The following is a 17,420-nucleotide window of genomic DNA, read 5'->3' on the forward strand; positions in this document are numbered from 1 at the left end:
TGAATGATGATTCTTTTCATTTCACCAACTGGAAGAAAACAGAGCGATTAAAGAAACATCACACGAGCGCAAACCACGAAGAAGCCATGGCTAAGCTATCGATCGAACATGAGACAACAAACATCGGTCATGAAACAACTGCATACCTCTCACAAGGACTTTGTTGAAACAAACCGCAAGTATATGAAAGTCATTATGGAATCCTTATTCTACACGGCCCAACAGAACATCGCCCAAAGAGGGCATGAAGAGAATCGTGATGACATCGGCACTAGAAAGAATTCAACAGGATTGCATCGGTAGTGGGCCATTTGGTGTGATCGTGGACAAAACATCCGACATTAGTCGTCATGGGCAAGTCTCCATATGCCTTAGTTTTATCGCAGATGGGGTTAAAAAAGAAGCTTTCGTCGGCTTTTACGAAACGAAAACAACCGATGGCAAAACGCTATACAATCTGATAACGAAGGCGATCTCCGATCTCAACCTGGACTTGATCAATATAGTTGGTGAATGTTTTGACGGTGCAGCAAACATGAGTGGCAAAGAAAAGGGAGTAGCCGCTCGGATGAAGGACTGTTCTCCACATGCGATATATGTGCATTGTTACGGACATTTACTTAACCTAGTGTTGCAAGACACGATGACAGAAGTCAAAGCACTGCGTAATGCACTTGGAACAATTCAGAGTTTAGACAATCTCCTTGAGGCAAGTTCGAAACGGCACGCCATGTTCGGTGATATTGAAGTTGAACGCGATCATTTGATGTTGACTCTTAAATCCCAAAGTGTAACGCGTTGGTCTTGTCGATGGGAAGCGGTCAAGGCTGTCACTGAACAGATTGAGCGAATTGTGAAGGCCCTCATTAAACTGGCCAACGACAAAGACGCTAAAACATATTCCGATAGCAGAGCTCTTCTAAATGCCATCTGCGATTTTGAGTTTGTTCTGGGACTGTGTATACTAAAAGTCATCTTGTCAAACACCAGTGCTATGAGTACTTATTTACAGGGTAAGAAGGTTGATGTTATTAACGCTTGACGAAACGCGACACTTACTATCAAGGCATTGAGAGAATGCCGTACTGAGGAAAGCTACAAACTGATTTGGAAACGAGCCGATCAAATTAGTAGTGACATTAAATGTTGGACCTAGAATACTGAATTTGTCAACTTTCGTGATGCACGCATAACACGGAAAAAACCTTCTCGCCGTTTACAAAATCTTGTTGGCGAGTCATCAACATCGAACACCGAAGCGATGACACCTATGCAGCACTATAGAATCAATACCTATTACAAATCTTTTGACCAGGTTTTGGCAGAGCTGGAAACTCGTTTTCAAGGAAATAACCAAGACGTGCTCTGTGCTTTGGGTGCAGTTGTTCTGAGCGAAAAACCATCCGAGTCAGATTACGAACTCGTTTCTAACTTCTACGGTCTTGACAAAGATCTAATAGAAGTTGAACAGAGACTTTTTAACCAATTCAAACAAAGTAAGGCTAACTCCTCTCGCGATCGTGTACTAACAGCTTCAAATGTTATAGATCTGCTTTACAAAAACGAATTGTGTGAAATGGTGCCTGAGTTCACGAAAGCAAAGCCGCTACCATTTTAGCAGTGATTCCGGCAACATCGTGTTCCGCCGAAAGGTCATTCAGCGGGCTGAGAAGGTTGAAGACGTACCTTCAAAGTACCATGGGCGAAAAGAGGCTTGCCAACATAGCACTGATAAACATTGAAAGGGGGTACGCAAATCAAGTGATAAGAGAAGACATGGAAAGAATGATAGACATTTTTGGCAAACGGAAAGGTCGCAATGCGTATTTCTTTTAATTTGCATGCGTTATTAAACAAAGATCTGTGAGCGAGAGATTGTATGAGATAGAGAAAAGAAAAGATTCTCAGATTGCTTCTGAAAGACTTGATAGCTTCCGATTCCCATTGAGGGGAACATTATGTTGTTTTTTGCATAACATATTGTAAATTTATATTGTTGCCTGTAAGTAATTAAAATTAAACAATCATCGCAACTTTGTGGAAAACTCGTTTTAGTTAATGATTGATTCATTTTGAAAATTCGGGTGGCAAAGAAAATTTTCGGGCAAATAGCATCAGCCCCCCCGATTGAGATTGGCCCCGTACGCCTATGTTTATATCCACTCTTCTTATGTTTGTATGCTTCTGCAGGCTTGCAGTCAGATGTTTTTTCCTTGTGAAGTGCTAAATGGTCTTCTAATTTTTGATAGGAAAAGTCTGGAGTGTTGTTTAAACACTTTGTCCAACCAAATTCTAATGCTGTTAAACTTATCTGTCTCTGAAGAAGTGCTTGGCTCATTTTCCATGTCAAATTTTATTAATGTTAAGTTAACCTAGCTATCAATATTAAATTTGTAAGGACCTGCCTGTTTTTAATTTAAAATTCCTACTGCTAAATTTAATATATATATATATATATATATATATATATATATATATATATATATATATATATATATATATATATATATATATATATATATATAATATATATATATATATATATATATTATATATATATATATATAATATATATATATAATATTATTATATATATATATATATATATATATATATATAATATATATATATATATATATATATATAATATATATATATATATATATATTATATATATATATATATTATATATATATATATATATATATATATATTATATATAATATATATATATATATATATAATAATATATATAATATATATATATATATATATATATATATATATATATATAATATATATATATATATATATATATATATATATATAATATATATATATATATATATATTATATAAATATATATATATATATATATATATATATATATATATATTTATTATATTATTTTATATTATAATATATATATATATATATATATATATATATATATATATATATATATATATTATATATATATATATATATATATATATATATATAAATATATAATATATATATATATATATATAATATATATATAATATATATAATATAATAATATATATATATATATATATATATATAACCCGACAACGGCAACAAAAATGAAAACCTATGTAACTGCAGGAACATGAACGAGTGCCCGCTAAATAAGATGTGCTTGACAAAAAATCTAGTTTATAAGGCCAAGGTGGAAGCCGAAGACCCGAAGGAAACGAAAACATACATTGGTATGACAGCGACAACATTTAAAGAGAGATACAGAAATCACAAGAGGTCATTCAACAACATTAGATACGAAAAACAAACAGAACTATCAAAGCATGTTTGCAAGCAAATTGAAACAAAATGAAAAACAATATAATATTAAGTGTTCTATCGTTTCCCTAGCAAATTCAATCAAGGCTGGAGGAAAATCGTGTAATTTATGTTGAGAGGAGAAATTGCAAATACTACGTAATTGTTACTCTCGGTCTAACTTAAACAAAAAAAGTGAGCTTTTCACAAAATGTGTGCACGCGCGCAAATTCCACGCTGGAAGTTTAAACGAACACGTGTTAGCAAATACATCGCGAGTAGTAATACGTGACATCTTAACCGTAATTAGTATGTTGCCTGATGATTGCTTGTTGCATGAAACTTGAAGTAGCAACTTATTCATTCAAAAATTGTAATCGCCTAAAACAAATTTATTATTTATCTAAAAACTATTCAGTTACCGATATATTAAAATTTCATACAATTTAACAACCTAAACCTACTTGTTTATTTTGACAGGAAGCGAGTTTAGCACAACAACGAAAGCAGAAATATAAAACAACAGCTAAAACAGCTCAAACGCTTTTTTACTTGGCGTTTATATAATGCAACAGAGCCGGGGCTTCAAAAAACCGGTTTAGGTTGGTTTGGTTTAGTTTCTTTTCGCGCCAAAATATTTATAAAAACATTGCATTGGAAACCATGCTGGATTGAACGGGCAACGAACATCGCGACTTGCGTTTGTCCATTTCAAGAAGGGAATAAATCCTTATGAACTGCTCGATCTTTGCGATCTTATGAGCTCAAAATCCAAAAACTACACACGCATATATGTAGGAAAAATGGTGAAGACACGGGCGATTGCCGAGCGTACTCACCTGAAAACGTTGGGAAGAAGCTTCCTCTCATCCTATATATTTACCTTCGTTCTGCACCAAATCGACAATTCAATATTAAATTTCTCGTCCATTTTTCTTTCGATCTCGCTATATTTCGCCCAAAATACACTTTATAGCCTAAGTGATACATCTCGCTTATTTCAAATGTCATACTCAGGTGACAAAGTGCTAAAAACAAGCAATTTCCCTCGCATTCAAAATGCTCGCTCATCGGCGGCCATTTCGCTTGCAAGTGATGCCTACCACTTTTCCCATGATGCATTGCTATAATGCAAATTGCCCATTGACAGATGAGGATGTATACATTGCATTAAAATAACATTATTGATCAAGACTAGTTGTAAAATGGTAAATGACCTACTTTTACAACTTAATAAAGTGCACATTCACGAACATAGAATTTGCAGCCTATCACACAGTGCTGTTATGTTTTACAGAATAGTGACAAGAAAATATGTTTACAACCATCCATCAAACTTGTAATTTCTTGTCATATGTAGTTTAAATTCATCAGTTGAAGCTAGAGTACTAGATTTACAATATATAGTTTATAAGGAAAGCCAATTTGGCTTTAATAAAAAAGAAGTATGTTTACACATACATACCATACTGAATAATAATAGATTATATTCATTATAGTATAACACATAATATATAATAGAGTACACAGCTGTACTGCAGTACGTATTTCCAAATTTCGTACAGAATTGTTGGGATAGGCCACTGCTTTGGGTTCCCATCAACTCTATTTTTAGGTTTCAATGATTTTATACTAAAATTAGTAAAATAATACATAATTCATGATATGAAAGATCATCAATTTTCACCAAATTACACTTTTAGATTAACAATTTTAATGCATTAAATTGTACCTTCTCTCCTGAATAAGACGATTCTTTGCACATAATAGCAAAACTGAAAACAATATAGGTGATACAGTAAACTCTACAGAAATCTAGCGAAAATTGCAAAATTATAAAATTAATGGCAAATTTGGTTCTCCTGCCAAGTTCCAGTCCTCCACTCGTCATGAGGACTTAACAATGCAATATACTATTGCTGACAATGTTTTGATAATTACAATACAATATTGCTGATAATGTGTGGAACGGGTGACCAGTTTCAGCAGAAATTTGGCCAAAGAAATTCCTTCCTACACCAACCATACCATTGTTGAAATAAGCAAGCAATGTTGCCTTTTGGTTTTCAGTAAAAGACATTATTGAGAACGATCAAGAGTTAAATCTTTTTATGATTGGTTATCAGATAGGTACTTTATGAAGTACTTTATTCGCAATTTAGCCATGCGCGTTTTAAAGCTAGCACAAATTCAAGAGAACGGGGGCGAAGAGAATTTATTCATCAATAAAAAGGTTACAAATTGTTGCAAAAATTATAAAAATCGTAATAGTTATACGATGCTATTGCAAACATATATTGAACAGGGGGATAAAGCACAGTAATATTTTAAAGGGTAATGTTTGTGTACAACTTAATGATCTCTAAATCTTATTGAAAATTTTTAAAAATGTATTTAAAATATCAATGCACGTACATGTTACTAAAAATAAATCAATGTTTACATGGGCATTAAAATGTTATGACACACTTCCTATAAGCAGTCATGTTTCGTAGGCAGATTGGTCGGGTTAGTAACCAGCCTACAATAAAGACTGCCGCCTGCAACCAATCTTTTAGACAGTATACTAGGAGAATTCTGGCGAACCGCTTGGAAGTTCAACAATAGCTTCTTACTATTACATGTATATAATTTATACATGTATCAAATTTCTGATGGTTTATCCTTTAGTTATTATTTTATGAGGAGGGTTTCTGCATGGTGGCATATAGGTTGCATCCTGCAAGTCAGTCATTTTACATGACACAGTAGCATTACCAATTAAACATCTTTCAAAACCTTGGCAAAATCTGTCATAAGAATTAAGTTCTTGTGAATTATACAATTAGGTTACAATCAATTTATATTTCTTATCTCTGCAGTCAAAGCCATAGAAGTTGTGCTTACAAGCATTGCAACACACCTATCAGTTCCTGGTTTATCAAATTCAGATCATTTGGATAACAAGAAATCAAAGGCCAAAAGGGGAAGACCCAAATGTGAAAGAAAAGCATTAGACATTTGAGTTGTTCAAGAAATGCAAGGGAGTTAAGGATTTGTTGAATGCGGAAGTAGATCGTCATGCATTTCAACAGATCAAATATCAGACTTTCAAGCAGGGTAAATATATCATGGTTAATATGTTTTCAGTTTTGTAAATCAGTTTACCCTAATGTTATACAGTAATGGTATACAGTACATCATTGCATGTCATGTAGAGTATCATACCAGTTTTATATATACTGTGCTGACAAGGTTTGTTCTCACATAAACCAACCTGCAAGTTGTATGGGCCTAATCATATGAAGCGTTATTAGGGTCATAATTCAAATTTATATTATATTATTCTTGCACTCAACTTATGTTCATTTTAAGAAGTGCCATTATTTAAGATTTAATGCAATTTTAAATAACACAATTTGAAATTAAATAACACAATTTGAAATTGAATAACATAATTTGAAATTGAATAACATAATTTATTAATTTTGTTGACACAATTTGAAATTGAATAACATAATTTGAAATTGAATAACATAATTTATTAATTTTGCCGTTCCCTGAGCCCGCGAAATCGTCTTCGGCAATCTCGTTTCCAGGCATTATTTCTTGCGGGTTTTCGCCAATTCGCCTTAACGTTACCACGTGTGTTTCTGTCTTTGCAAATATTTCTGCGTATATGCAAATAAAAATATAAATATCGTTATGGCAGAAGATTTTGCGCCAGGTTCGTCGCCTCAAATCACACACGAAAACAAAAATTCACAAAGAGCGATTGAGTTACTAAACGAGGCGACGATGTTGCTCGTTTCTTCTAACACTGACAGCCCAACAAGCACGTCTACCGCGGCCACACCGTCAACTATGCCGTCAACAACGTCGCCTTCCACTACGTTGCCGTCAAGTACGCCACCATCAACTACGCCACCGTCAACGCTACAACATCTACGTACTATATTTTCACCGTATGCCCGAACAAGAATATCCCCGGCTTCGGCTTACCAACGCGCTCAACGCCCGAAAACGATCAGCTATAAACCATATTACGCGGTCAAAGAAACTTGGACTCATGAATTTTTTTGTCTTAGTGAAAAAAATCAGACCAATGTTCCTTCCAGATCTGAAAAAATACAGTTGCAAAATTGTGGTCTCGGTCGCAAGAAATTATGCCTCCCGTCAAAAGCAGACCACTCAAAGCTGGAAGAAAAGCTACTGGAAGTTTATCCAAAGTTGTCAGAAGCAGGTGGCTTTCAAATTCTCCGCACGGGATCAAGAGGTCACAGTAGCTCCCTTACTGTAATTCAACCTCCGCCAACGGGGTATTCGGTTCCCTTTTTGAGGGATTCTTCTGGACTTGGTCAAGCACTTGCTTATATTAGACCATTGCAGAGAAATCTAAGCAAAATTTTCAATCAAGCGGAAGAGGTACAGTTGTTTGTTTCATTTATGTAAAACTGTACAGTTTTTCCTCCATTTAGTACGTGCAGGCCTGTCGCAAGGAAATTTGGATTGGGGGGCTGCAATCTGGGACCACGCCCATTCGGGAAAAGGGCATGGCCACAGCTTGCAGCACATCCCCCCCTACAGCAACTTAAAAAGCAACAATAGTTCAGAACCTCATATAGTTATTCAATATATATTTAGATTAATCTTGATGGGGATGATGTTTTAAAAATTGAATGTGTAGACTGTAAGGCAAAGGTTCCTGTCCTAAAATGGGCCCAGCACAGCCAAGAGTGCCCTGGTGGACCATCCAGTACTGTTGACTTTAGCACATCACCAATGGTAAATTTCAATATTTTGTACAACCTAAAGGAAATTTGCCAATTATGGTATTTGTAACTTATCCTTATAACTTATGAATGTTTTTTTTAAGCAGCCTCAAGTATTTGCTAAGACATTTTCAGATTCTGGCAGCAATGTTCTTCAAGTAACAGATGAACCTGGGACAAGCAAGGTTATATGCATGAGAAATATAAGTTATATGATATATTGATTATATATTAAATTGTAACTCACATAATAAATTGTAACTTAATTAACTAACATATATTACTTAACTTTTTAGGCCATCACTGAAGTTAAGAAATTAGAGGATCTTTTCCCAAATATTCGGAAAGAACTGATTACAAAACTTTACAATGCATCAAATGGTGATCTAAGTTTAGCAGCATCACAGCTGGCTGATTTAAAAGATGGTACGAATATTGATGCTCTTCCTGTATATTGACTGTTTTGAAAATAAGTACAATTTACATAATTTTCTCTCCTATCAATGTTCAATATTCAGAGTTATCATGATAACTATATCCATTTGTCTAATCAATATTTTTTATGATAAAAAGCTCATTTGAGCTAAAATGATGGCATTGCATGAAATGAGCCCATGCTACACATGTCATGCACAGATGTCATGTTGAACAAGAATTAACATAGAGCTTTTCATGAATACTGTTATTTTACAAAACTATATAATTATCTTTATTCCAAATAATTTATGCCTATAATTATTGTGCTCAGAATTAGTACTAGCAATAAATATTGAAATATGCTCCACTACATTTACAGTAGAAGAAGTTTTGGGGAGTGATGAAGATGATGAAATTTTTATTACAGACAACTTAAATGAAGGTTAGTTGAATGTGTAACTTCTTTTTAGTAAGAGGTGCTTTGTCATGAACATCCTAGCCCAATGTTCAATGTTGAAAAAAATGTGAAGGAAAGCAACACTTGAAAATGAAATCAAATGACAATGTGAGACTATGTTTCGTCTCACAATTATATATTCTCAAACAAGCATTTTCCTTTTACTATAAAAAATTAGCATTATTTAATGCATTGTATGTTCAATATGTCTGTAGGAGATTCCTTAGAGTCTTATTTGTCAAGAGTTGTCAAGGAAAGGCGACATAAATTAATCTCAGTTAACCGCAAATCAACAACATTCCTAGCTGATCAAGTCAAATTGCATAAAAGGGGACTGGAAATATGTCACAAGCCAGATGTTGAATTCATTGGTGAAGAAGGAATGGATGCGTCTGGTCCTACAAAGGAATATTTTCATCTAACAATGCAAACATTGATGTCTGGTGACTTGCGAATCTCTATGTTCGAGGGGAAACCTGACCATCTCTTACCTTTGCACTCCACTGAAGCTGTTGAGTCTAATCTATTCTTTTATGCAGGAAGAATGATAGCCCATTCATTTTTACATCAAGGATTCCCATTCGTAGGAATGGCTATGCCAGTTGTTACCTATATCATAACAGGCTCAATTGAGGAAGGAATTCCCCAAATTACATTTGATGATCTACCTGATTTGATCATCAAAGATACCCTTCACAGGGTTTGTAACACAATAGATATATATTTTGCATGTTATTATGGATGAATTATTGTGTAGTTATAGCATAGAAAAACGCTTAGTTTGAAATCTGTGAAACATTTTACTACATAATTGTTTCTTAGGTGATGACTGCGGATAAAGAAGAGTTGGAAATGTTGACCATGTCTGATGAAGTTATGAACCTTCTTCTTACAAGCGGGTTTGTCAACAAGTTGCTTACCCTTGAAAATAGACAAAAGGCTGTTCAAGATATTTTGATATTTTACGTTTTGAAAATGCGGATTGCAGAGTTGAATGATATTCGAAGGGGTATGAATTCTGTGGGGTTGGCAACATTCCTGAAAGAAAACCCGATCCACATTAGTAAAGCGTTTTCCTATCAGAAGGAAATCAATGTTGTTCCTGATGACTTGCTTAAGAAAATAAAATTGAAGTCAGACCTGAAGGAGCTCAGTGAAGAGGAAAATAAATCACTGTGTTGGTTTAAAAGATACATTAATGAAGTTCTTAAAGATTCACAAACAGGTATAATTCACAGCAATTCTGAAATGAAATTCATTCAAGTGCTTGAGAAATGTAGCAAAACAATTTTGTAGTTGTATGAGGTTTTAGGAAAGGTTTTAGAAATGGGATTCAGGATTAAAAAATGTGAACATACAGACTTCAGATAAAAAATTGAAGAATGCTGTTGCAATTTTAACCATTGTGGCCTAAGTCTGATAGCTGAACTCCTGCTATTAAAAATATGTTGGTCAGAGCTAGAATATCTCAAACGTCATTAAGAAATATGGTATACAACTTTTAATTAATTGTTCAGATTCCCCTCACCAAGCGACCTTGGAGAAGCTGGTGCAGTTTATCTATGGTGACCCACTACCACCAACAAAATCATTAACTGTTAAATTTGGCAAAAAAGGAGTAAAGTTGCCAGATGTTGATTCCTGTACTGCAATCATCACACTCCCAACCACTCAGAACAATTATGAAGATTATAAGAAAGCATTCGATTCAACACTTTCCATACAAGCTACTGGATATGGAAGAATATAGAGATATGTGAATAATGATTGATAACTTGTTTTGTTTGAGATGACAATGATGTACAATGACACTGAATATTAGTGGAAATTTATATTAATTTGCTATGAAAGACAATACTTCTAAATAAATATCAACACCATGTGACTCACTGTCTCTTAATGGATCAATTTGTTCTCTTAAAAGAAAATAGGCTTCTTCAGAAATTGGAATGCTAGTAACAGGAACTTCAATGGCATTAGAGGACACATTCAAATCTTCATTATTTGGGACTGGTGCATCCCAATCAACTCCATAGTACTCATTGTCTTCCTAGAAAGTGATATTGACAGTGAAATGTTGAAAATTTGCTCCTGGTAAATGTGAGTATAGGATTAGGGCTTTTTTCCACTCATTGCAAAATGGACTAACAAGCTCGCTGCAAGTGCTTTCATCTCATTAAAATAGATAAGTTTTTGCAATGAGTGGATGAGAGCCTTATGAGTAAGACTTACCATACTCCATTGCTCATCAATTGCCCGATTACTGTGTGTCATTGAACCTTGAATCCATAATTGCAATGGTGATTTTCCTCTTTCACTACTTAGTGGTGCTCTACTATGGCCCTGAACAAATATACTCAAATTCTGGTTGATGCGTGGTAGATATGTGTAATGTAGTGCAAACAAGTGTACTTCATTTGAAGGTTCCAGAATTCCATGTTGCTCCATGTCATAAAACAAATGATAAAACACATGAACACAACCGGAAAACAAGTCACGCCAAAGCCTTTCAATGCGCTGGTTGTGAACGCTTCTCCCTGCAATGTGGCTTCCTCTATTAGGACCTCTTAATGGATGGCTTAACATGTACATAGCAACATCCATGTTCTCCCCGCCTTTATCTGATCTTACCCTTGAAGGTAACCCAAATTTTTGAACAGCCTCTTGGAATAATTCCAAAACAGTGGATGCCTTATTGTTCGTTGAGCATCTCAAGAACACAATCATTCTTGTGTATCCATCGATTCCACCATGAATAACAAAGCGCCATCTAAAATCAGAAATGACATTTGAACATTAGATTGATACAGCTCAGGCATTGATCCAATAGTAGACAAAACATGAATAACCCAGTACAACATCAATTACCTTATGAATCTAAACATTGGAAAATTTATTTATCCAATTGCAGTGAAGCTTTATTCAAAACACATGGACAGAGATGAACTTATCTGATGAGTTTATGATTTCCATCAATGTGCCATAGTGCTAGTGGGCCAGGCACTTGATATCTCCTCCTTCTGACAGTCCGAATTTCAAGGGCACGTAAAAAGACGCCAATGGGGTCTACCCTTCGCATGCTCTCCCTGACACGATGCTGTTGAACTCTGTGTCCAGCAGAAAGCAAAAATCCTGTCATACGTCTGTATCCAGAATTGGGGAAGTCAGTCAAAAATTGTAAAACTAGTTGATCCAGCTGCTCATCATGAAACTCACAATAACCATCTCTGATATTGATTCCAAACTCGCGAATTCTTCTCTTCACAGTACTTTCACTTACACCCATTAAACATGATATCTCTCTCAACGTAAAAATTTGCTCTAAAAAGAATTCTAGCTGTTCCCGGCTAATTTCAAAACGGGGTCTACCACGTTGACCATTTATAGGAACCACAGATGGAGCTTCATAAAACACTGGCAGATCTCGTTCTCCCTGAATGAGTAACTCCCTAGCTTGTTGAATATTATTTAACACTTGATCGCCGAAATTTAGTTCATCCACGTAGCGAGCAACAATACTGCTGAGATAGTCAAGACGAAAATTAGCAAAATCTGTTCCATCACTTCCATATTCATCACTTCCATTTTGCCCAATCACAAATATCACTTCACTAATATATCTCACCAATTCATTAATCAATGTAGGTTCTTCAGCCATTCGATTCATTTTCAATAATAAATATCTAATTTGTAAAATTCTATGATCTAATCAATGGATCTAATCAAATAACTATAAATGGAACGTCAGGAACGACGTTTTCAACTTTTCATTCCCAATAGTCCGATCCTGATACTTCGTGTAAGTATGCTGTAACTGCTATGGAATGTTAGGGAAATCTGTAGGCTAGGAAATCTGAGGAATTTTCAAATTGTGTTATTCAATTTCAAATTATGTTATTCAATTTCAAATTATGTTATTCAATTTCAAATTATGTTATTCAATTTCAAATTATGTTATTCAATTTCAAATTATGTTATTCAATTTCAAATTGTGTTATTTAATTTCAAATTGTGTTATTTAAAATTGCATTAAATTTTAAATAATGGCACTTGTTAAAATGAACATAAATTGAGTGCAAGAATAATATAATATAAATTTGAATTATGACCCTAATAACGCTTCATATAATCAAGCCAAACATATGTGTTGTCCATTCTTTAACTTGAATAAATTGATTGATTTTTTATAAATTGCCTAGAATTTGAAGCCAAATACCTTGGCTGCACTGTTTTGATTGAAAGATATATCCAGTGTGTGTGTGGCCGTACAATACAGCTCAATAAGCCAAGGATTGGGTGTAATTTTGCAAGTAAGTAGTACAATATACTTGAACAATGCATTATCACATATATACATATTTAATCTGTAGTTGTATAGAAAAAGTGTTGAGTAATATTTAAAACATGAGGAGCAGAGTTTATACATGTTCTGTAAGTCTTTTAAATAGCCTAGGAAATAAGTTTATTTGGGCAATATTGGCAAAACACTTTCTGAAGGCTAACAGTCTACTGTATTATGTTCTTAGAACACTGGACTAATCAGAAATGTCTTCAGGCTGTAGAACAGAAGCATAAGCAATGCCAAATTGAAAAATTCTTATTGCCACAACCTGTGAATGAAAATGAGATCTTAGAAGATGACAGTGCATTTTTGTTGGAATAGTAAGCCTATATACAATTTTCACACATAATATAAAAATATAAATATGCTTGTAGTTGATGTAGTATGAATTAGCCTACCGGTACTGTAGCAGAAAATTTAAAACATGTTTATAAGTAAATTGTTAATCTGTAAAAATTATAATTAGGCATAATATGCAAATTCAGTAATTAAACTCAGTTTGCGAAACGTCACTGTATTTTGTGTGAATGATGTTTATATATAGTTATTGAGTGGTAATCAAACTGCAAATTTCTATACACTTCCATGAAAAGTCTGTAGAAAATTTTAAAAAATCCAGAAGGATTTAGAAAATGACAATTCTTAAAAAAAATCCATTAAATTACATAAAATTATATCAAGAGATAACAAAGACTCAAAGTAAAAAGCACTTACCTTAATTCACTTAATTACGTAAACGAGAAATCTTACTGAACTGGATAAAAAAGTGTAATACTAAGTAGTACTATGCATGATAATGAGGCTACTGATTGAGCTTATTTATTATCTCTTGTCATCTCCAGATGTGAAATTTTGGACTACTCATTTCGTTCTCGCTTTCGTTCTCGTTATCGCTTTACTGTCTAAAGCATTGTAAGTAACAATCAGGCATTTTAAATTCTCAATTAACTCCGAAAGTTGAAAAATACAATTCTTCAAATTTTCAGACTGTTGTGAGGTATCGATTTGCCTCTCCATAATTATTGAACTATAATTTGGTGAAATCTATTAACTTTTGTCTCTAACATCAGCATGTAACCGCCTTCCCCCACAATACGTTCACAGATGCATGTGAAATACCAGACTCCAGATCTGAAGGTGACAACTCAAGTGATTCGAGTGACATGGAAAGTGCTGCATCAAGTTTATCGACATCTGATTATAGTGACACAGAGATTAAATCAGCATCCAGTGACTTGGATGTACACACGGCAGAAAGGTATGCAGACATTATTTGGTGAAAGTTACATTAGTGCGCGTAATTTCTCACTGCCTAGAATGCATAGAATGAATTGTGCTAAAAGCTACATGTAATACGCTTGCTATATATTTATTTTGAGTATACACCCTAAACTTTGGAATGAAAAGAACATTATATTACTGATTAATTATCAACTTAAAAACATACAGTTTTCCTTACACCTCTTTTGTTTTCACAGGATTTACAGATTTACTGAACCATTCTGCGAAAAACTTCAAGAGTTTTTAGAAAGTGGTTATCTTTCTAAACAACATATTTTTTACAAACTGATAAAAAATGCTCTGGAGTTTGTTGTTTCAACTAATTCTACCTCGAAAGATAAAATGTTTCAATGGGATGCTGAAATTTTAGAGTTTTTGGATACACTCGAATATTATGGTTATGAGTCTACGGTGCATCTTCTGAGAGGCCCAGGCTTTTACAAGACAGCAGATAAAGGCAAGGCTGATAAATCAAAATTTGACTGGAATTGGCCTTTACCTGGAAGAACGACAAGACAGGCAAGAAACAAGGAAAGGTACACTACGGACAACAATGTATACTGGTTGTTAGTTCAAAATTTTTTTACCATTATATCTGATCCAAAAAGTGGGATCGTACCGATTGTCATCAACCCAGAAATGAAACTAAAAGTGTTCGCTGTATCTTCACAAGATGTATTAAAAGTCCAGTAAGTGTTTGTCCGGCATCATAGGAGACATACTTTGACAGGAGACCATTTCCTGAATCCTGAAGCAATGACTGTCAAGCAACTACGCTCAGGGCTTAAAGATCGTGGATTATTGCAACAAGGCAATAAGTTGAAAAAAGCAGAGTTACAGAAAACTCTCAAAACTTGGATCGAATCCAATTGTCAAGATGGCGAAAGCTATAAATCCAAACTTCACACAATCGAAATCACCAACAAACATCCATTAAACCAACTGCCATTGTCTTCTCAGGACCGCAGAGCATTGACCAATTTTGTGCTGCAGAGGTTTCAGGCGAAGTTCATCAGTTGTCTCTTACCATAGATGGATTGAAAGCCAAATGCAAAGTTCTTTGCACCATTGATGTACAAGCAGACAATTTGTTTGGAATTGCTGGCTCTAAAAGTACTTCTGAACTGTTTATCTCCTTGTCTGCCAATGATGGTGGTCTCTTTTCTGTTAACTTTGAAATGGGAAATTGTGAATGCTTGTTAGGGAATGGCAGTGAGCATCTGAAATGGGTCCATGGAATATGTCGCAAGCAGGATGGAACAGTTGTGTTGGTTGATAGAGATGACAAAAAGATCAAACAGTACAACATCGATACCGACAAAATGATGGTTTTGGTGGGATCAGGATATTCTGGAGTCAAAGATGGAAGTGATACAACTGTTTGCTGTGAGGAAGGTTCTGACACTATTTACGTTTTAGATACTTCGATTGGAAGACTTCGAATGATTACTAGTACACATGCGTTGGTCAAGTTTCTTAACAATCTATGGCAGTTTCTAACAGCATTTCAAATCACCTCTGAAGAAGAAGCTGGCAGCTATGATGACACGATTTCCCGTACTCAAGATTATTATGCTTTTTTGGAGGAAGCAACGTTGAAGGTTCAGCTCATCAAGAACTCCATATACAGAAAATGTCATTTTCTGTATATATGTACAATCAAATCATTACAAGTAGCCATCAAGCCTTGTATTTGATAGAAGTAGTTATGGTTTCTCTTTAATGTAGGTTTTGATTTGTGCTCAAGAAAGAATGTAGTCATCACATGCACTGTCAATTGTCATTTCCTTTTTTGAAAAAGGACACTTGACTTCTCCAATTCCATAATTTGTGCAGTCAATAGGATCATACAGCAAGCAATCACTAATCAGGACTAGCACCAAGCCATGGAACTTGACCGTTTACAATGAAGCCACATGACACACATGCTGTGATCGCATTTTTCTATGTATTCTTTGATGGCAATTTTTTCCTTGTTTTGACCCCATAAACATGCTTTTAGCACACTTTTGGTGCAATTGGAATCAAATTGTTTATTCAAAATTGTTTTTGGGTGAATGCTCTCTCTGCGCTTCAAAACAGAACCAAAATTTGATGCTGTAAATCTTATGCGACGTTCTTGATACCATAATTCATCATCTAACTGCCCTCATAATGTATTGCATTCAATGTTTTGTGTCTGCTTTTGGATTTGTATAAGGATTTAAAAACAAATTCATTGTATTCTGAATGTGTTTGCTTAAGTTAGTTTGGTCTGTTGTGCCCTGGTTTAAAATTGCATCTATTATTCCCACAGCATTTAGCTGATTGGTGTTGCAGCATAGACTATTGAAGGGAATGGACTGGAGATGCTAATATAAAGCAATGTGTCTGATAAATACATGTGTGATAGGGGCTAGCACGAATTGCTTTTTGCATTGCCATAGAAATTAAGCGCAAGAAAGAACAAAAAACTTTTTCACAGCAAGTCTGCAAGTTCGACTTTACTGCGATTTTTTCCCAATAAAACAGCTAGGATATATATTTCTCCTGTTAAAAGACAAACAATTGAGAAGGTAAGAACGTTTAGAAAAGGTTGACTTTTGGGGGAAATAGCTCCCAAAACGGTATTGCGCTTCCGTGTGCTTAGCATAAAATGGCGCACCCCTGTAACTCTTTAGAAATTATTTTTTTAAATAATATGTTACACATTCTTTTATCCCTACACACTGTGTCAGCAGAACACATACATAACCTGTTCCCGTCTACGCTATCATTTTTAAATAAAAGCTGATCAATTTCAGTTGTGATTTTCATAAGAAACGCACATCTTCTATGTTATTGTTGAAGTACATGATCCAAAGTAATACTATAAACCACGCTTAATTTCCCA

At 34.5% G+C, this 17,420-nt stretch overlaps 3 protein-coding genes across 3 annotated transcripts; 2 read left to right on the plus strand and 1 right to left on the minus strand.

Annotated features, from left to right (window-relative positions):
• The first annotated feature begins 259 nt into the window (after window positions 1-259).
• Window positions 260-6,304, plus strand: LOC114529571 (zinc finger MYM-type protein 1-like). The gene is made up of 3 exons (XM_028551381.1): window positions 260-1,021; window positions 1,316-1,496; window positions 6,162-6,304. Exons 1-3 carry the CDS (start codon window positions 260-262, stop codon window positions 6,302-6,304), a joined length of 1,086 nt encoding a protein of 361 aa, XP_028407182.1.
• A 680-nt stretch (window positions 6,305-6,984) lies between these two features.
• On the plus strand, window positions 6,985-10,675 carry LOC114529572. The gene is made up of 8 exons (XM_028551384.1): window positions 6,985-7,704; window positions 7,924-8,064; window positions 8,156-8,236; window positions 8,348-8,477; window positions 8,848-8,910; window positions 9,141-9,625; window positions 9,748-10,150; window positions 10,443-10,675. The coding sequence occupies exons 1-8, from the start codon at window positions 6,985-6,987 to the stop codon at window positions 10,673-10,675; spliced, it is 2,256 nt and encodes a 751-aa protein (XP_028407185.1).
• Window positions 10,676-10,759: 84 nt separating this feature from the next.
• LOC114529573 lies at window positions 10,760-12,592 on the minus strand. Its single transcript, XM_028551385.1, has 3 exons — window positions 11,877-12,592; window positions 11,158-11,695; window positions 10,760-10,975 (listed from the first exon to the last, which is right to left on the minus strand). The coding sequence occupies exons 1-3, from the start codon at window positions 12,590-12,592 to the stop codon at window positions 10,760-10,762; spliced, it is 1,470 nt and encodes a 489-aa protein (XP_028407186.1).
• Between the last annotated feature and the right edge of the window lie 4,828 nt (window positions 12,593-17,420).

The sequence above is a fragment of the Dendronephthya gigantea genome, unplaced genomic scaffold, assembly GCF_004324835.1.
Source record: "Dendronephthya gigantea isolate DGI-Jeju-01 unplaced genomic scaffold, DenGig_1.0 000057F, whole genome shotgun sequence".
NCBI classification, from domain to species: domain Eukaryota; kingdom Metazoa; phylum Cnidaria; class Anthozoa; order Malacalcyonacea; family Nephtheidae; genus Dendronephthya; species Dendronephthya gigantea.

Bases quoted from the DNA above. Each gene is read 5' to 3' on its own strand.
- LOC114529571 (XM_028551381.1), top strand. From the start codon at position 260: ATGACATCGGCACTAGAAAGAATTCAACAGGATTGCATCGGTAGTGGG. The intron at 1,022-1,315 runs GTTGATGTTATT...TCTTTTGACCAG, and splicing joins CTTATTTACAGGGTAAGAAG to GTTTTGGCAGAGCTGGAAAC. The intron at 1,497-6,161 runs GTAAGGCTAACT...TTATCTCTGCAG, and splicing joins TTTTAACCAATTCAAACAAA to TCAAAGCCATAGAAGTTGTG.
- LOC114529572 (XM_028551384.1), top strand. From the start codon at position 6,985: ATGGCAGAAGATTTTGCGCCAGGTTCGTCGCCTCAAATCACACACGAA. The intron at 8,237-8,347 runs GTTATATGCATG...TTAACTTTTTAG, and splicing joins ATGAACCTGGGACAAGCAAG to GCCATCACTGAAGTTAAGAA. The intron at 8,911-9,140 runs GTTAGTTGAATG...ATATGTCTGTAG, and splicing joins TACAGACAACTTAAATGAAG to GAGATTCCTTAGAGTCTTAT.
- LOC114529573 (XM_028551385.1), bottom strand. From the start codon at position 12,592: ATGAATCGAATGGCTGAAGAACCTACATTGATTAATGAATTGGTGAGA. The intron at 11,696-11,876 runs ATAAGTTCATCT...TTCTGATTTTAG, and splicing joins GGAAATCATAAACTCATCAG to ATGGCGCTTTGTTATTCATG. The intron at 10,976-11,157 runs GTAAGTCTTACT...ATCACTTTCTAG, and splicing joins TTGATGAGCAATGGAGTATG to GAAGACAATGAGTACTATGG.